The 19,952-nt window shown below is 50.8% G+C and overlaps 1 protein-coding gene across 2 annotated transcripts in view; it reads right to left on the bottom strand.

Annotated features, from left to right (window-relative positions):
• Nucleotides 1-19,952, bottom strand: part of LOC119458495 (lipase member H-like) — a 288,765-nt gene that overhangs the window by 83,393 nt on the left and 185,420 nt on the right. For both annotated transcript variants that reach the window (XM_049671281.1, XM_037720332.2), the window contains exon 3: nucleotides 18,239-18,315. In XM_049671281.1, the coding sequence (XP_049527238.1) occupies nucleotides 18,239-18,315 (77 nt within the window). The remainder of the gene's footprint in view (nucleotides 1-18,238; nucleotides 18,316-19,952) is intronic.

Genomic DNA, 19,952 nt, shown 5'->3' with positions numbered 1-19,952 from the left:
CGCTGTATAGCTAACCTCCAAAGAAAGGACTTCAACTCCGGAACGTCGGCACTAAGGAGTGAGTACCGCTCGTTACAAAATGTAGTGCCACTTACTGGCATTGTAAGTTTCCCGCACGTTATCTACACACATCCACCCTTACTCGCACGAAAACTTACGCCCACCCTATCGCCAACGTGTGAGTGAATAGGCGCACACTTGAATCAATGTGCCGGAGCATGATGAGTGACGGCGACTACACCGACAAGACACGAATGCTGAATGTTTCGTGATGGTCCACAGAGTAAGCGAGGGACTAGCGATAATACGTCTTTGCTACGAGCTACCACAAAGTACAGAACATTTAAATTGCAAGCTTTGTGTGCAGCAAGAACAAATTTATCGCAGCTGAGCATACCCGTGAGTGATTACGCTTAAAATAAACAATCAGATAGTGGCCGCACCGAGGAACTTCACTGAGTCAGAAATATGACAAGCCGCTGGTTCAAAATGTTTGCCAAATAAAGAACGCAGAGCACACTGATCCTGATTTAATTCATAAGCGGAAAGTTTGGACAGCTTGGAATACATTTCTAGCCGCGCTTTTTGTACAAGCACCGTATACGCTGCTCACGCCGTTTGGACAAGGCGTAATGAGCTCTGAAAGCACTTACATGTCCTCTAAAGCTGTGGCCAAAGCTTCGTGTCATGCACGCAGGCACCGTCTACGTTACGCGTCGAAAAGAGGTTTGCTGTGGCGCGCCGGCGTCACGCGCTTGCATTGTAAACGCGGAGGCAACGGAGGCGGCTGAGGCAAGCAATGGACGCGTCACCACGTGATCAAACATGGCAGCGCCCACGGGAGCGCCGCGAAAAGGGTCAATACAGATATGGGTCCGACAAGCTAGCGCCGCCAGCATACCTTTCTTTTCTTTTTTTTTCTTTTTTTTTTTGGGGGGGGGAGGGGGGAGACCCCGAACGAGGCATGCTTTCTCCATGCCGTCGCCTTTCCATTCCCTTCGTGCCCCTTCCGCATTCGTCCCATGTAGATATTTGACACGCTCTCAACCACCCTCCGACGCAGCGGTGAAGACAGCAGTAGCAGGGGGAAAGTCGAATAGGCAAAGAAAGGTTTGCTTTAAAACTAAATGACAACCAAACAACCAAGGAATGAACATTGCTTAATCAGTTTTTTGAAACATAAGCAAGTTACATCGGTTGTTGATAACGCCTCACGTGTTAGTGACGTTTCGTGTAGTACAAACTCTTTTTTTTTTTGTAAATATTTATCGCCTGTCTGCTCTGAAGTGCCTTGCTCTCATTACCTTTTCACGACCCCATTATCCTAAATTTTACGGCAGTGGTGCGGTAACGCGCTCTGCTTTCCTGCACGCCGCTTGAACACTTTCTCTAAGAACAGCGCCGTCGTGTTTGGCATCTTTAGTGATCGTTCATCTTAAAAAGCCAACATTTCTAAGTACAGCCACTGCCAAGAAAGAAATACCAGAAGACCGTACGGAGTGTATTGCTAAGGTAATAAGGGACTGGTTGTGAACTGCAAAAATAAAGGACGCAGTTCATATTTCTTGACATGTATATATTGTGAGCGCTAACTGTGCAGTTAATCATCATCTTCATGTGTACATACCCATCCTCATAATCATCATCATTTTGTCGGGTTGGTGTTCGTGGGCTGTCTCGCGCTGTGTGTCAGTACAAGAGCTCTGCCTTCGTCTCGGGCGTCGTCTCACAAGTGGTGGAGCGTGCGTTGATATCCCCGCCCTCTTGCTCTACCGGTCACCCCTGGAGCTCCGCTCTGTTCGACGGTTGTGCTCGCCAACGCCAGTCATGGCACAAACCACCGCATCCACTGCTGCCACCACCTCAGCTCCGCCCGCTGGGCCTATTTGGTCCGTCACCGCACCGCAACGCGACCCTCGGGTTTTTTCTGGCCTTCGCAGCGAAGACGTGGAAGACTGGCTTGACCAGTACGACAGGGTGAGCGCTTGCAACCATTGGGACGAGTCACACAAGCTCCGCTATGTTGCCTTCTACCTGGGGCAGGTCGCCCAAACTTGGTTTTAAATGCAGAGCATTTCTTTAACTCACATGTAGCGTGCGCAGTCCGTCCGCAACAGCTCGAGCACAGGTGCGCCCTCTCCCCCACTCCTCCTCTCCCGCATCACGCTTGCAGCACATGTGCAGCGCGCGAAGCGTCGTAGTTGAGTCGCGCTCCGGCGCTGCAAGCACCGTAGCAACAGCAGGTGCTGGTAGGGTGCCTCGATGCCAGCGCCGCCATTCAGGGTGGTGCCATCCTTTGACCGCACCCGCGCCGCCGCTTTCTCGCTGCGACGCCATCTTAGAGAGCTTTAGATTAGGGGGACGCAAGCGTAGGGGCCCGCTAGCGCTTGGGGCCGCGGTACTGCGCACGCGCAGACCGGTGTGCGCGTGCGCAGTACCGCTACCCCAAGCGCTAGCGGGCCCCTACGCTTGCGTCCCCCTAATCTAAATCTCTCTCTTGAGTCACAGCGAGCAGTTGCGAGTGCTTGGTGCCGGTGCTTAGTTCGAGACACAGTGCGCGCGGATGCTTCGCTGACGCTTCTACTTGCTGGACAGTGTTCCGCCGCATGAATGACAAGCTTGTCAAGTGCATCGAGTCCACATGACGGGCTGTTGTGTTCCCAAGTGCACCGGATCGACGCGTAAAGGGCTTCGTTGTTTACGCTTCCCCCGGGACCCAGAGCGAAGGAAGAGATGGGAAGCCCAAGTAAAGCGGTATCACTGGAAGGCAACGGATAGCTCCTACATTTGCGAGGTAAGTGTCTAGAAAGCTTAGACTATCGCATCGTGTTTTTCATTAAAATAAGAAAGTATTCTCTGATCCTCGCTCACGTACCTACGTTCGCTCACGAACTAAGCACTGCACCGATGCTGTCTGAGTAGCCTATGGTTTGCGAGCGCGCGTCGCATAGGCTTTTGCCGTTTTGATCGGCGCAGTCTATGCGAGTAGTACCCTTATTTTAAGGACTGACGAAAATGCTTCGCCGCGAAATAGTCTTACATTATCTACAAATCGTCAAGTAAACCACCTATTTTACTTTTTCACGGGAAGCACACATCGTGTGTCTCTTGTTTCTTTTTTTCCCGCAGTTTCTTTTTTCGCTACTGGTTATTTGGGACTAAAGAACGCAGTGCTTCTTCTGGGGAGAGCGGCTGTTGTGATTTTCTCTATTCTCAGCAGATATCTTGCGGATCTCAGGTTGTTACGTTATGTAGCTGATTTTTTAGACGAATATATTTGCAGCGTGGTGCTCGTAAGCCGATGGTCATTCCTGCTCATTCCCGATCGTAGTGGGTACTGTGACGGTCTTCAAATGCCTGTGCACGGTATGCCCAGGTCTAGTAGAGTTAAGGGGCATCATGGGACCAAAATGTTTCGGCGCTTTCTGGCATGGTGTCTGTTGTAGCCTGTGCATTTCTTAGAAACGTGTGAAGCGAGGTAATACAGTATTACTTCTGCGAAAATTTATTTTTAAGCACTGTAATGGGTTCTCTGTATTTACAAGGCAACTTTTCATATCAATAATCACTTTTGTTGTTTTACTTGTACTTAGAAACACTTTGAAGAGGACCAGTACGAGGGAAATCGACAGGATGGGCGCCGTCTGGTAAAGTCAACAGCCCTACATCATCATGGACTATATTTTCGAAGTGAAAAACATTGCTAATCTGTATTTGACTGTCTTAGTTTCATTTACGGTTTTTGTACGCGATATGTATGCAGTGTTGTTTATTTTTTCAATGTAGTTGTCGGAGCTAACACGAGAAAGATCCAGCCCTGACAGCGTGGAGTTTTCGAACTGATTTTTTTATTCGCGCTCTGCACCTGCCGCGCGTTCCAATGCCAACTTCTTCTTCCTTGACGGGCGCCGCATGCTGAGGCGCTACAGGGCTCCCCCCCGTAGAGCGTGAGCCATAGGAGTCGCCCAGTGAACGTGCTTGGATGTGGGAGTCCAGACTTGAGATGGAAGCTCCGCGGACGCGAGAGCGGCAATGTATGCAGGTTTTAGTCGATCGGCAGCCACGACGTCTTCACGGCCGTTGATGTCCAGCGTGAACGTTTTAGGTGTACGATGGAGGACGCGAAAAGGGCCATCATAGGCCGGTGTGAGTGGTGGCCGTATTTGGTCACGCCGAACGAAAACGTGACTGCAGTCATGCAGATCCTGGCTGACGAAGACAGACTGGGGGTGTCGGTCGGCAGGAATTACAGGAGCAAGGTCGTGAAACGTGGTGCGCAGCTCTCGAATGTACGTAGAGGCATCATGAGGGGAAGGGGGCGACGACGGCTCAAAGAATTCACCTGGAAGACGCAGAGACACGCCATAGACTAGTTCAGCTGATGAGCAGCCGAGATCCGTCTTCAATGCTGATCGGATGCCCAGAAGTACGAAGGGGAGGTGATCAAGCCAACGTTCTCTTGGCTGGTGAGCAGTGAGGGCAGCTTTCAGTTGTCGATGAAGCCGTTCGACCATGCCATTGGCTGAAGGATGGTAGGCAGTCCTGTGGATGTGTCGAATGCCCAAGATATTGGCAAGTGCGGTGAAAAGGGCCGATTGAAATTGACGACCGCGATCAGTGGTGACGACAGAAGGGCATCCAAAGCGTGATACCCAGCCGTTTGTGAAAGCCTTTGCCACTGTCGGTGCTGTAATGTCGGAAACGGGAAACGCTTCTGGCCATCTGGTGAAGCGATCCACACATGTCAGTAGGTAACAGGCCCCTTGTGATGGTGGAAGAGGGCCGACGATGTCGAGATGTACGTGGGAAAACCTTGCGTCGGGAGGCCGAAAGGGGGATGGTGCAGTGACCGTGTGACGGTGAATTTTAACACGCTGGCACTGAAGGCAGGTTCGCGCCCAGCGTCGGACGTCAGCATTGATACTTGGCCAAAGGAAACGAGATGTGACTAGCTTCTGGGTCGCACGAATACCTGGATGGCTCATGTTGTGCAATTGATCAAAAATTGCACGACGAAACGCTTTAGGCACGAAGGGCCGAGGAACACCAGTAGACGTTTCGCACGTTATTAATGAGGTAGAAAATGGAAGTAGGCACTCCGTGAAAGATAGAGACGTGGATGAAGAGCGAAGACTACGCAGCTCAGGATCGTTGCTCTGGGCAGCTGCTAGCTCTTCCATGTCTAGTGGTGGCTGGGTCGACAAGGCATCGATGCGTGAGAGTGCATCAGCGGCGGCATTTTCCGACCCGTGTACGTGTCGGAGATCCACGGTGAATTCGGAGATAAAGCATAGTTGACGGATCTCCCTTGCAGTGTAATTGCCGTGATTGCGATGGAAGGCAAACGTCAGGGGCTTGTGGTCTGTAACGACGTAAAAGTCCCGGCCCTCCAGTAAATGGCGGCAATGCTTGATGGCGAGGTACACAGCAAGGAGTTCTCGGGCAAATGTACTGTATTTTACTTCCGGTGGTTTGAGTTTTTGCGAGAAGAATCCAAGGGGCTGCCAACCTGATGCGTGCTGCTCGAGAACAGCGCCAACTGCTACACTCGATGCATCGGTGATGAGACGAATTGGGGCATCAGGAACGGGATGTATGAGTATGGTGGCGTCTGCCAGAGCCTTTTTGGCAGTGGCGAAGGCAGATGCGGCGTCGTCGGTCATTCCAGTGGCGCAGCCGGGTCTTTTTTTATAGCTAATAGGTCGGTTAAGGGCTTTAGGAAAGTGGCACACTTAGGAAGAAAGCGGCGATGGAAGTTTAGTAGGCCCAGGAATTCTCGGAGTCGTTTCATTGATGTCGGGGGTGGAAAGTCTTGGATAGCCTTCACTTTGCTGGCGAGCGGTTGTATACCCTGTGGAGTGACAAGGTGGCCTAAGAACTCGATTGTAGCGACGCCGAAGACGCACTTATTGGGATTTATGACGAGGCCGTAATCATCCAGACGGTGAAACAGGGTGCGCAGGTGGTATTCATGCTCAGGGCCCGATGAGCTTGCTACCAGGAGGTCATCAAGGTAGGCAAATACGAAATCGAGACCTCGCGTGACCTCGTTGATAGTGCGCTGAAAAGTCTGTGCTGCGTTGCGCAGTCCAAAAGGCATCCTTACATATTCGAACAAGCCAAATGGGGTGATGATGGCCGTCTTCGGAATGTCAGCGGGTTCTACAGGAATCTGATGGTAAGCCTTCACTAAGTCAATCTTAGAGAAGATCGTGCACCCAGCCAAATTTGATGTGAAATCCTGTATGTGAGGAAGTGGGTAGCGGTCTGGTAAGGTGTGGGCATTGAGAGCGCGGTAATCCCCACATGGTCTCCAGTCGCCAGGATCTTTCTTCGGGACCATGTGGAGTGGCGATGCCCAGTTGCTGGAGGAAGGCCGCACAATGCCAAGTTCAAGCATGTGCTCAAACTCACGGCGGGCGATGGTGAGGCGTTCTCCAGAAAGTCGACGAGGCCGTGTAAAAACGGGAGGTCCAGTGGTCACAATGTGGTGAGTGACGGAATGCTTCACCGGTGACTCTCTGGTGTGCGGCTTCGTGAGGTTGGGGAAGTCAGCGAGAATTTTTGCATACGGCGAAGCAGGTGCGAGAGCTCGAAGGCTTGTTGACGAGGAAGTGCAGGGTATACCGTTGATGGATAGGCGCGTGTTGAGATCGATGAGGCGATGAGCATGCATGTCCACAGCAAGGTTGAAAAAACTGAGGAAGTCAGCTCCAAGAACAGCTTGCGAGACGTCAGCGAGGATGAAAATCCAGCGGAACGTACGGCGTAGTCCAAAGTCAAGTGTAAGAGAGCGTTGGCCGTATGTGGGAATGGCGGAGTTGTTGATCGCTTGGAGTGGGCAGGTCTGTTCGTTGCGACGGCGATCTGCACAGGAGGCCGGTATGACGCTAACCTGGGCTCCTGTGTCGACGAGGAAGCAAGCGCCAGTGATCTTATCGGAAACATAGAAAAGGCGGCATGACGTTCTACCAGGACCACTCGCCGCCGTCAGTGGCCGGTCGTCGCATTTCCCGACCAGGAGCACGGGCGAGTGCACTTGCGTGCAGAGGCCCCAAATCGGCGGTGGTACCAGCACATAGGTCGAGGACGAGTCGTCCCGTGGCGCGTCGGTTGTCTGAAGTCCCGGAGAGCGTGGAGACGTCGAGAAGCGACTGTGGAACTGGAACCTGGATGCCGATCGGCGATGCGCAGGTACGCAGTCATCGAGACGTCTGACAATGGCGTCCAAACGGTTGTCGATGCTCGCGAGCGCGGGGTCTGCAACGGTGGCCGGTGGCGACGTGGTCATGGCGTTGAGGCTATGTGCCCGCGAGTAGTCTGCCACTCGATCAGCCATTTCAGCGAGCGTGTCTACTGGGACATCTCCTGCAGCGACGAGGACCGGGACCATGCTCTGCGGTAAGCGCTGAAGGAACAACTCACGCAAAAGCTTCTCCTCTTGAGGGGCGGAGGTCCCGCCAATGAGCTGGCGCATGTGTCGCAGGAGCTGGGATGGGCGACGGTCACCGAGCTCTGTGGCCGTGATGAGCTGTTGGAGTCTGCTGTGTTCCAGACTCGGACTTGCGGGAAATGATAGCTTCCTTCAACGTGTCGTAGGGATGGCTCGGGTGCGGCGAAGCTAAAATATCTGTGAAGTCTTCGGCTACGTCCGGAGGTAAGGAGGACACCAGATGCCAGTACCTGGTCTGTTGGCTGGTGATTTGCCGTAGACGGAAGTACGCCTCGACCTGCAGTAACCATGTGCAGGGGTTGTTTGGCCAAAATGGTGGCAGGTTGACGTGTTGGATCGCAGCCACCGCAGCACTGTTAGGTCTGGCGTCTTCTTGGGCGTCAGGACCGGTAGGCTGGGTGGAAGAGCCGGCGGGATCCATGCGGGATGGTTGGGGTTGCGTGTTCATTATCGGGTCACCATTAACTGTCGGAGCTAACACGAGAAAGATCCAGCCCTGACAGCGTTGAGTTTTCGAACTGATTTTTTTATTCGCGCTCTGCACCTGCCGCGCGTTCCAATGCCAACTTCTTCTTCCTTGACGGGCGCCGCATGCTGAGGCGCTACATAGTTATCAGTGTTCTAATGGTTATTTATAAAATTTTCTGTACTCGCCATCGATGTGTTTGGCTGATGCGACGTATTCGATGGTAGCTGATGTATTCTGGCTGGCTATCTTGATTAATATTACCCGCGGTTGCGTTTTCTTGTTTGCATTCTTGTTTTCGATTTATATTGTGTGTAATAAGGTTGACGCACTCACTTGAACCCCCCCCCCCATGTAATGAATAAATGAAAAAAAACTCTCACTATACCGAATTGTGTGTCGAGCCTACCCTTGCGAACTTTTTTTATCTCGTCTTTCAACATAACCTTCAGCCGCCACACAGTACATATAATTTTTCATGTACATATCTCTTTCATGATTGACTGTACTAGACATTATAAGTAAATATATTTTGTGCATCGTTTGGTTTCTTGTGTGTACTACGCAAGATTGACACAGACAAGTTACGTTACATCTTTCTCTACAGCACTAACTAAACCTTATTTTCACATCGCAGTTATTTTTATACCAGCTTAATCCTGTCAGCACACAGTTTTGTGGGCAAAAAAATCAAAATTGCGCGTAGATATCGTCAAATAATTGCAACGAACGCGAAGAGCACGCGCAACGCAAGGGAAACTAACCGCCGTGGCCGAGTGGCTGGCTACGGTAAAGGAGGCATGACGTGTAAACCAAAATACAACAGCGAAAAAGAAAAACTTCCACACACAGGGGGTCGCAAACCTTATATACCAAGCATCGAAGCGCAAAAAAAAATAGTGCGTATTTCAAACATACACACGGCATATTAAATGTAAATTGACTTAGGCAACTTGGGGCATGCTCCCGGCGCCATACATTTACGTCTTGGACCTTCGACGAGTTAACGGCTATTGGTTATAAAGATGTGCAGATGCGATACCGATAAAAAAATCCTCATCAAGGCAAAGCACTTGGAAGTGCGCCGCGAGTAACACTATTTATGAACGCAAGCGTAGCCGAGTCTCAGCTCGTGTGACTCAATATGGCGGCGCCAGCTGGGTTGTCTCCACCCTGGACGGCGGCGCTGGGCACTGGCGTGATAGCGCGCCCTCTCTCCACCCCATCTCCCTCTAACGCGCGCGCTAGGAATATAAAGCGGGTTGGCGCGGGCTCCACTCGACAACTCCTGCGCTCTCTTCTCTTGCGTTCGTCGGCGGTCGCAGTTCATAAGCGATGGAAGCAAGACCTTCAACCAGTACCTCGACGCAATCCAACATCAGTGCCGAAGCACCAGTTCAAGACATCGTACCATCGTCTTCGTCGACGGCGGCAGAAGACAAGGCGGCGAGGCGGCGCGCTGCCGACGCCGAACGCAAGCGTCGTAAGCGTGCTGCCGACGCCGAACTTCGTGAACGATAAACCGCGGCCAGGCGTCAACGTCGACAAGCGGATCCTGAGCAGCGTGCACGAGAAGCCGCGGGCAGGCGTCAGCGTCGGGTCGCGGACCCCGGCGTACGGGAACGAGAGGCGGCGGCGAGCGTCGTCGTCTGGAGGCCGCCGCCGCCGCCGCGGATCCCGTCGCCCCGGAGGGCAACGTCAACGATACTTTGCGGGTGCCGACGCGCGCTTCAAACGCGAGTTCCTGGACCGGAGCTTCGGGCACAGCTGCGACGTGTGCGACCGGCTGTGGTTCGACAACAACTTAACCACGGTCGGGAACATGCGTAACGCGGCGCATCGCACGAACGCCTTGCGGGTTCTTTGGAGCGCGTTCGTCGTCGACGCCGCCAACAAGCCCGACAACACCGGCGATAACGTCAGCGACGGCGTCAACGATAACGACGGGTTCAGCGGCTTCGTCGTCAACGGCGGCGGCGACAACGGCACCGGCAACAACAACGGCAACAACGGCGGCGGATTCTGGACGGCATCGTCGCGTTGGCGCGCGTCATCCCCGTCGTCAGCAACATCGACGACGCGGACGCCGTTTCGCTGGAACGGTTCCGGGCGTTCGCGGTGTGCGCCTCGTGCAAGTACTCGCTGGTCCGCCGCGTCGTCCCTTCGATGTAGTAGTAGTAGTAGTATGTGGTTATTGTGGTGAAATGAAGATATAAGCGCAGTGCTGTAACTGTCTCTCTCTAGGAGGACACCTCACTTTGCGTCGCCTACGGCTACAGGTACCCTCCGCCTCCTGCGCACCTGCCGGAACTCAACGCGGTGGAAGAACGGCTGATCTCGCCTCGACTGCCGTTCATGAGCATCCTGCGGTTGACGCGGGCGACGGGGCAGTACGGCATCAGGGGGCAGGTGGTCAACGTGCCGATCGACCACCACCACCACACCATCACCACCACACCAACAACACCAACACCAACACCACGGAACCCCACTATGCTCTGCATTTACACGTGTCCCTCGCGCGGGGGCATGCGACGGAGCTTTTTCAACCATGAGCGCGACTTCCCTGATTGGCCAGCATTTACTGCGCAGCTGCGACAGATATTTGGCACATCTGCTGGGCGCTCCGAAGTAGCGAAACAGATGCTCACTACCCGCATCCAGGGAGCCGAGGAATCTTATACCTCTTACATTGAAGACGTTCTGGCCCTCTGCCGTCGCGCTCAGAGTGACATGCCCGAAGTGGAACGTATCCGCCATATACTGAAGGGCATCAACTCCGTTGCTTCTCACGCCCTTGTTATTGAGAACCCCACTTCCGTTAGTGACATCACCACGACTTGCCAACGACTTGCCACGATCTGCTCCTTTCGTCTTCCACGTGCTTCCTGCGACGCTCACCTTACCGACAACGACGAATTGCGAGCGCTCATCCGCACCATTGTGCGAGAGGAGCTTCACGGCCATGCTCCGGCCAACACCGCCATTGCGTCTTTGCGCGCTCCTCCTCCCAGTTTGCGCGAGATCATTAAAGAATAACTGGCGTCCATGCCAAGTGTCACACATGCCCGGTCCCCTGCGCCTATTTGTGCAGCTTCTTACGCCGAGATTGCTTCGCGGCCTGCGGTCCCAGTTCCGTCTGCGCCTGCCACCGTTGTCTGCGACCACCTGGCCTCGATGGCAGCGAAGGCCCCCGTGCAACCATACGACTCTACCTGGCGCCCTTCCCGCCCAGTATGTTTCTACTGTGGCATACGTGGTCATATCTATCGTTTCTGCCACCGGCGCCAGCACGTTGAACGACGTGGCTATTCCACCTATGAGAGAGACTATGTGCCCAGATCGGACGCCTACGTTCCAGGACCCTATATGTCCTCGTCACGTCGCTCGCCCTCACCTCCGTTGTCCCAAAACATGTCCCGCACTTCTCGTTCACCCTGTCGTCGTTCCCCGTCTCCGTTCCGCCGTACTTCATCGCCCCTGCGTCCTGCCTCCACTTCTTTCGACAACCATCCGGAAAACTAGACGCTGCAGTTTTTGGAGGAGAAGCTGCTTGTTTGCGAACTGCCCCAACTCCTCCTGCTCGCCCGACTAATTTACTCGCTGTTTGTGTGGAAGGTGCTTCTGTCGACGCTCTTATTGACACTGGCGCCGCCATCTCTGTTATTCATCGCGAACTATGCTTTCGTCTACGAAAAGTGCAAACTCCGTATGTTGGTCTGGTCTTATGTGGCGCGAATGACAGTCCGATTTACATTACCGGACAGTGTACCGCTCGTGTCCTCATCGACGGAATTCGCCATCATATACAGTTTACTGTGCTTTCGTCGTGCGCTCATCCGATCATCTTAGGCTGGGATTTCTTGTCGGCTGCATCTGCTGTCATTTAGTGCGGACAACCACTGATACATATTACGGGACACCGAGCTCTCTGATGCTGCCGATTCCTCGCCGCCGCACCTTGTCACAGCGGCAGATTTTGTTCTTCCACTCGGCCAAGCCCGCATTCTCACCATTAGATGAAGCGAAAATACCGACGGCGACGCAGTGGTTTCCCCTTCTCAGCGCTGCATTTTTCGGGGGATCGCATTCATTCAACGGTGGTAGATATTCGAACAAAGTCAATAGCCATCGCTTCTTGTCTCGTGCGTTTCTCACGCGGCTGCGCCAGTCTAACCGCCTACAACACGACACCGGAGCCACTTCTGCTGCCGGAGGAGTCCACTGTTGCCATGCTTATCGACGCAGCACCAGTATGTGTCGTCACTGCTTCGCCTCTTTCCTCCTTCGCCGAATGTACGCCCACGGACGGTTCACCCAGTGCTCTCAGGGCCACTGTGAGTTCAGATCTGAGCCCAACTCAGACTGATGCCTTGCTGTCCCTCTTAAGGAAACACCAACCTTGCTTTGACGTGTGTTCGGATGGCTTGGGTAAAACAACCGTGGCCACTCATCACATCGAAACCGACGGATCCCGCGTCATTCGTCGCCGCCCTTACCGTGTATCGTCTGCTGAACGGAAAGTTATAGAAGACCAAGTCAACGACCTGCTCGCACGGAACGTTATAAGGCCTTCAGCAAGCCCTTAGTCGTCTCCTGTTGTCCTAGTTAAAAAAAGGACGGTTCGGTATGCTTTTGCGTCAATTATAGGGCACTAAACAAAATTATCCGTAAGGATGTATATCCTATGTCCCGTATTGACGATGCTTTGGATACCTTACAAGGTTCTGAATACTTTTCGAGCCTCGACTTGCGTTCTGGATATTATCAGATCCCGATGCATGAGCCCGACAAAGTGAAGACGGCGTTTGCAACACCAGATGGCCTTTTCGAATTCAACGTAATGCCTTTTGGTCTGTGCAATGCGCCAGCCATATTTGACCGAATGATCCATACTGTACTACGCGGCCTCAAATGGAAAACTTGCCTATGTTACCTGGACGACATTGTCACCTTTTCGTCCAGCTTCTCCCAGCACCTAGAACGTTTAGACAACGTTCTCACGTGTCTAGCCAAGGCCGGTCTCCAGCTGAATACTAAGAAGTGTTGATTTGCGAGTCGCAGCATCAAAATATTAGGTCACGTGGTCAGCAAGCACGGCATTGAGCCAGATCCCTACAAGGTCGCTGCTGTACAGCATTTCCCAACACCAACCACACCTATAGACCTTCGCAGCTTTCTCGGATTAGCGTCGTACTTCCGCCGCCTTGTCCGTGGCTTCGCGACTATCGCAGCTCCTTTTCATAAACTCCTGACCACGACCACACCCTTTACCTGGACGGATGAATGCGAAGCGGCCTTTCAGACCCTCAAGCGATGCCTCACATCAGGACCACTGCTTCGTCACTTTGATCCAACAGCCTGTACAATCCTCCACACTGCACGCAAGTGGGCATGGAATAGGCGCTGTCCTACTGCAGCGGAACCATGCGTCTGAAGAGCAAGTCGCGGCCAACGCGAGTCGTACTCTTTCTCCTGCTGAGCGAAACTATACTATCAGCGAACAAGAATGCCTCGCCATCGTATGGTCCATACAAAAGTTTCGCCCCTATTTATATGGCCGCCAATTCACAATTGTGACTGACCACCATGCTCTGTGATGGTTGTCCTCCCTGAAGAGCTTGTCCGGACGCCTCGGCCGTTGGGTTCTGCGTTTGCAGGAGTACGACTACACTGTCACGTATAGGTCTGGCAGGCAACATCAAGTAGCTGACGCTTTATCTCGTTGCCCCGCTGTCGCCAAATGCCCATGTCTCACCTTCCCTCCGTTCTGCACCGCCCAGCCAACCGACCACAACCATGGCCCCGGTACGGTTCGTGACCTCGGTCGACATTCTGTCCTCAGAAGACCTCGCCTCCCTCCAACGTACAGATACGTACTGCCGCACAATTATCGACCGGCTCACTGGCTCTTCCCGTCCTCCCAACAGCCGCTTAAGACGACAACTGGCACGGTTTAAACTTCATGATGGCTCATTATTGCGGCAAGTTTACCACCCTACCGGTCACCGATGGGTCCCAGTCGTCCCTCGCTCACTTCGACAGCAAATCTTACAAGCTTTTCACGACAACGCAACGGCTGCCCACTTAGGATTTCATAAAAGCTACGACCGCATTAAGACTCGCTGTTCCTGGCCTGGCCTGTCTACTAGTGTTGCCAAGTACGTCAGTTCGTGTGCGTCATGCCAACATCGAAAACGGTCGATCCTTCTTCCCGCCGGCCCTTTACAACCATTGCCGTGCCCGTCCGTTCCCTTTGAATTCGTGGGCATCGACTTATACGGACCCCTTCCGCTTACACCCGCGGGTCACCGCAGGATTGTCACCGCCGTGTACCAGCTCACTCGCTACGCTGAGACGGCAGCTCTTCCTTGTGGTGCGGCCTCTGAGGTCGCGGAGTTTGTCCTGCAAGCCATTATTTTGCGCCACGGTGCCCCTCGTGTTCTTCTAAGTGACCGTGGCAAGACATTTCTTTCCCATGTTCTTGCTGAAATCCTGCAAGCCCCAAACACCATCCATAAGACCAGCTCTGCGTACCATCACCCGACCAATAGTCTTACCGAGCGTTTTCATCGAACTCTGTTCGACATGATCTCCATGTATGTGAAACCCGACCGCACAAACTGGGACACTATACTTCCTTTCTTCACGTTTGCATATAATACTGCGGTTCAACGCACAACAAACTACAGCCCCTTTTTCCTCGTGTACGGCCGTGTACGGCACTGTCTTTTGTTTTGGACACCACTTTTCTCTCTACGCCTTCTGTTCCATCCACATCTCGACCAGAGGAGTTCGCCGCCCGCGTCGCCCACTGCCGCGAAATTGCGCGCACCCACACCGCGACCATTCAGGACAAGAGGAAAGTCCGTTGTGATGCGACCCGTCGTGTCATTTCGTTGCGCCCAGGCGACGAAGTGCTCCTGTGGACACCTGTTCGAGTGCCAGGGCTCAGGTATCGCGCAGGTATCGCGGCCCATATACTGTGCTTGAAAGTACATCTGCCGTGAACTATCGCGTAGCTCCTGTTACCTCGGTTACTGACCGCCGTTGCCGCAGCACTGAAATTGTTCACGTCTCTCGCCTGAAGCCGTATCTTCGGCGTTCCGACCGTTTCTGACTCGCTGCCTTACCGGCCGCTTTCGTGAGGGGGGGGGGGGGGAGGGAGTTAGTGCGAGCGCTAACTGTGCAGTTCGTCATCGTCGTCATGTGTACATACCCATCCTCATAACCATCTTCATTTTGTCGGGTTGGTGTTCGTGGGCTGTCTCGCGCTGTGTGCCAATACAAGAGCTCTGCCTTCGTCTCGGGCGTCGTGTCAAAATATAAAGAATTTTATATAGCGTGCTGACGTGGAGCAGAAGTAGAGCACCCGGCTTCTAATCTTAAGGTCGTAAGTTCGAATCCCCCTCCGGTGCACTACATTTTCAGGCAGGGAGTGGCGCCTGACATTGGCAAAAAATATGACCGAGAGGTAGTGGAGCTATACTAGTCCAGGTATCACCAAATTAGGAGGGCCCACTAAGCTTCAACATTCACTCCCTCACCAGAACAGGAATTGTCCTCCCTGGTTCAGTATTCGACCACTACCTACATGACTCCTACATGAATCAACCCATCGCCCTCAGTCCACAGCGACTGCGGAGCACCGGACCAAGGCGGTGGTCAGACCTGCGACGCGGCAGAGGGTGCTAAGAATCTCTGGGTGCGGCCAGGCCGCCACGGGAAACTGGACCTGGCAACGTTCAATTTACAACACGCGCATCCTATCGAGTGAGGCTAGCTTAACAGGCATATTTAAATTATCAGGTATTGCCTGGGATATTATTGGCCTTACTGAGGTTAGAAGAACTGGTGAGGCCTATATAGCGCTGGCTAACGGCGACGTCCTCTGCTACAGAGGTCTTCCAGATAAGAAAGAAATCGGAGTAGGACTTCTAGTCTATAAGGACATAGCGGGCAACATTAATTGATTCTACAGCATTAATGAGAGGGTAGCAGTCATCGTAATAATGCTGAATCGGAGGTACAGAATGAAGGTAGTACAAGCCTACGCCCCAACCTCCAGTCACGATGATGAAGAAATAGAACAATTTTATGAAGATGTTGAATTAGCAATGAGAAAGGTGTAAACTCAGTATACTGTAGTCATCGGAGACTTCATTGCAAAAGGGAAAAGGCAGGCTGGTGAGCAAGCAATTTCCAACTACGCCATCGGTTCTAGGAACACTATAGAGGAGAGATGTTGGTAGAATTCGCGGAAAGGAATAGGCTCCGAAAAATGAATACCTTCTTCAGAAAGCGGAGCAACAGCAATTGAACCTGGAAAAGCCCTAATTAAGAAACAAGGAATGAAATAGATTTCATACTCTCTGCTGATCTCATCATAGTGCAGGATGTAGAATTGTTAGGTAGGGTAAAGTGCAGTGACCATAGGTTAATGAGGTCTACGATTTCTCTCAATTTGAAAAGAGAACGAATAAAATTAGTCAAAAAGAAACAGGACAACCTAGACGCAGTAAGGGTAAAAGCATACCAATTCAGGCTCGTGCTCGCAAACAAATATGCAGCTTTAGAGCAGGAAGATAAAGGCAACATAGAGGTAATGAATGAAACCGTAACTAGGCTGATCTCAGAAGCAGCAATTGAAGTGGGAGGTAAGGCACCAACGCAACCAGTAGGTAAGCTATCCGAAGTAACAAAGGACTTAATAAAGAAACGGCAAAACATCAAAGTGTCAAACTTGAGAGATCAGATAGACTTCGCTGAACTGTCGAAACTAATCAACAAGAAAGTAAGGAATATCCGAAATTATAACGTGCAAGAGATTGAGGAAGCAGTAAAATATGGACGCAGCATGAAATCAGTGAAAAGAAAACTTGGCATAGGACAAGGCAAAATGTATGCACTGAAAGATAAGCAGAGTAATATCATCAGCAATTTCGATGACATAGTAAAAGCAGCCGAAGAATTTTATACTGACCTCTACAGTGACCAGAGCAGCCAAGCTACTTTCATTAGAAGTAGTGATGAACAGGATACAGAGGCTCCTTCTATAACTAGCGATGAAGTTAGAAGGGCCTTGAAAGACATGGACAAGGGGAAAACTGCTGGAGAAGATGGAATAACAGTCGATTTAATCAACGATGGCAGAGATATCATGCTTGAAAAGCTTGCGGCCCTTTATATGCAAAGCCTCACGACATCAAGTGTACCAGAAAGCTGGCAGAAGTGCCAACATTATACTAATCCATAAGAAGAGAGACGTTAAAGAATTGAAGATTTATAGACCCATTAGCTTGCTTTCAGCATTGTATGAAATATTCACCAAGGTAATTTCCCACAGAATGAGGGCAACACTTGACTTCAGCCAACCAAGAGAACAGGCTTGCTTCAAGAACAACAAATATCCATGTCATCAATCAGGTAATAGAGAAATCTGCGGAGTACAATCAACCTCTCTAAATGGCTTTCATATATTATGATAAGGCATTTGATTCAGTAGAGATACCAGCAGCTATTAAGGTATTGCGTAATCAAGGAGTACAGAAGGCATACGTGAATATATTGGCAAATATCCACAAGGATTGCACAGCAACATTGGTTTTCCGCAGGAAAAGTAGAAACATACCTATCAAGAAAGGGGTCAGGCAAGGAGACAATCTCTCCAATGCCATTCACTTCATGCTTAGAAGAAGTATTCAAGCTCATAGACTGGGAAGGCTTAGGAAGACATTTACAGAAGAATAAAATTGGGTTGGAGTGCATACGGCACGCTTTACCAAATCCTGACTGGGATCTTAACACTGTCGTTTAAAAGGAAAGTGTGCCATCATTGCATTCTACCGGTGCTAACATATGGGGCAGAAACTTGGAGGTGAACAAGCTCGAGAACAAGGTAAGGACCGCACAAAGAGCGATGGAACAAAAAATGTTAGGCCTATAATGTTAAGAGACAGGAAGAGAGCGGGGTGGATCAGAGAGCAAACGGGGATAGCCGATATTCTAATGGACATTAAGAGAAATAAATTGAGTTGGGCAGGCCGTGTAACGCGTAGGGTAGATAACAGGTGGACCATCATAGTTACAGAATGGATGCCAAGAGAAGGGAAGCGCAGTCGAGGACGGCAGAAAACTAGGTGGGGGGGATAAATTTAGGAAATTCGCAGGCCCAAATTGGAATCAGCTAGCGCAAAACAGGGGTAATTGGAGTTCGCAGGAAGAGGCCTTCGTCGTGTAGTGTACATAAATATGGGCTGATGATATAAGAATTTAGCTTACGCAAGAAGTTGTGAGAGAAACAAGCGCGCAGAACTTACCTTGTGGCTCCCGATGTGGGGAAGAGCTTTCGTCATAACGATCAGTAGTGAGAATGAGGCTGTGAGGAGTAGTGAGGCTGCGGCAAGAAAGCAAGAACAAGTTTCTTTGAGTCCAATTATTAACTGACCCAATCTATACTCTGTGGGTCATTTAGTTCGCAATGTAGTAGCAAAGTGTGTGAACGGCTAGTTGGTGATCCGTGCTGTTTCAACAGCGCAGAAGCAGACTAAGGATGGACTAAAGAACGAATACCAGCGATAACTTGCAACTGAAATTTATTTTCAAATAACACAAAATATATACACAATGGCACACGTGGAGATACGTACACCCCCAATAAGAGGGACAGAACATAAGTGGTGATAATCAACACCTCTGGAGACGTGATGACAGTAGTTTTCACGACGCATAACCCACGGCGCGTCACGAGTATGACAGTTCTTTGTCGGACTGAGAAACTAAGGGTTAGCTACCACAATTACCTTTTGCTGTGACGGCAGATTTAGCGATAGATCTTGTTTTGTCATTACAATGCTTGGCGACAACCACCGTTCTTTCAAGCTGCGGGGTTGGGAGTGTGGTTGTAGCCCGCAGCTTGTAAGTCTCATGGTCGTGACTCTGCCGGCAGATTATATGCTGGCTCGATAATATTAGACACAGTGTTTTGGTCAGTGCGCTACATTTGCTTTGACATAAATTTACTACCCAGCCAGATAAGATATTGTCACACCATCAATTTCAGAGCCACTCACACGGAAGCTTCATTTTTTCATATTCTGGAAATCATACGTGAGCCCAGCTTACAATAACATTAGCTGAACTTATGCACGCAGCTGACTTGCTGCATGTGAGAAATATCGTTGTATAACTAATAGAATCAGTCGTGTACAAAATGCAATACATACTTATGCTTTAATTGTATAAATTGTGATGTTAATTTGACACACACAAAACAGGTAAACACGAAATGTATGCGGACCTTGCGTTTACGTGTATGTATGTGTAAATAAAACAGCAGCAACTTATCCTATCGAGACATGTACAAACTTGACACTATTGAAGCTGTTCTATACAGTATACAGCTAGCCTTATTTATATTTTATCACATGATGTATAGTTAAATCATTTCAAACCAGCATGCAAACCAATTTAAGTACTGTATCCACTGCACGTGAGAATCCATATTTTAGACTGATGACAGTACCTGAGGTATGATGATGTATGGTGTTTAATGGCGCAAGGGCCAAGTATGGCCAAAGAGCGCCATGCCAGTGTTTGTGAGCTTGCAGTGGAGCGATGAATTCTGAGAAATAGATGAGGCGTGGCTGTAAAGAGGCCTAAAATAGTCGCTGTAAAGTGCGTAAAACATACATGTATTAAGATCATGGCAATGGCTAATGAGGTGTGCTATGAAAACGAAGAATGCATTGAGGGAGAATGATACGATTTACAAAATATAACAGATGCAAGAATTGGCCAGAAGCACAATTGCCTAAACAAAGCCCTTGAAACACAAGGGCCTGAAGGCACGTGCTATAAAAATAACTATCACAGCAGCATCCTCTGGAGAGAGGATGCGCTATGAACTTATTGGGCTAATAACGTGTAGTACAACATCGTTCAAGAAACGGAGAACTGCTTTGGCGTTAAAAAGAGGTTCTTCACCAATAAACATCGTAGGATGAAGAGGGATATGATAGTGGTATGCTACAG

This window comes from Dermacentor silvarum, chromosome 7, assembly GCF_013339745.2.
Source record: "Dermacentor silvarum isolate Dsil-2018 chromosome 7, BIME_Dsil_1.4, whole genome shotgun sequence".
In the NCBI taxonomy this organism is placed as follows: domain Eukaryota; kingdom Metazoa; phylum Arthropoda; class Arachnida; order Ixodida; family Ixodidae; genus Dermacentor; species Dermacentor silvarum.
Note: the sequence above shows the minus strand (reverse complement) of the source record. Positions and strands in the feature narration are given on the sequence as shown.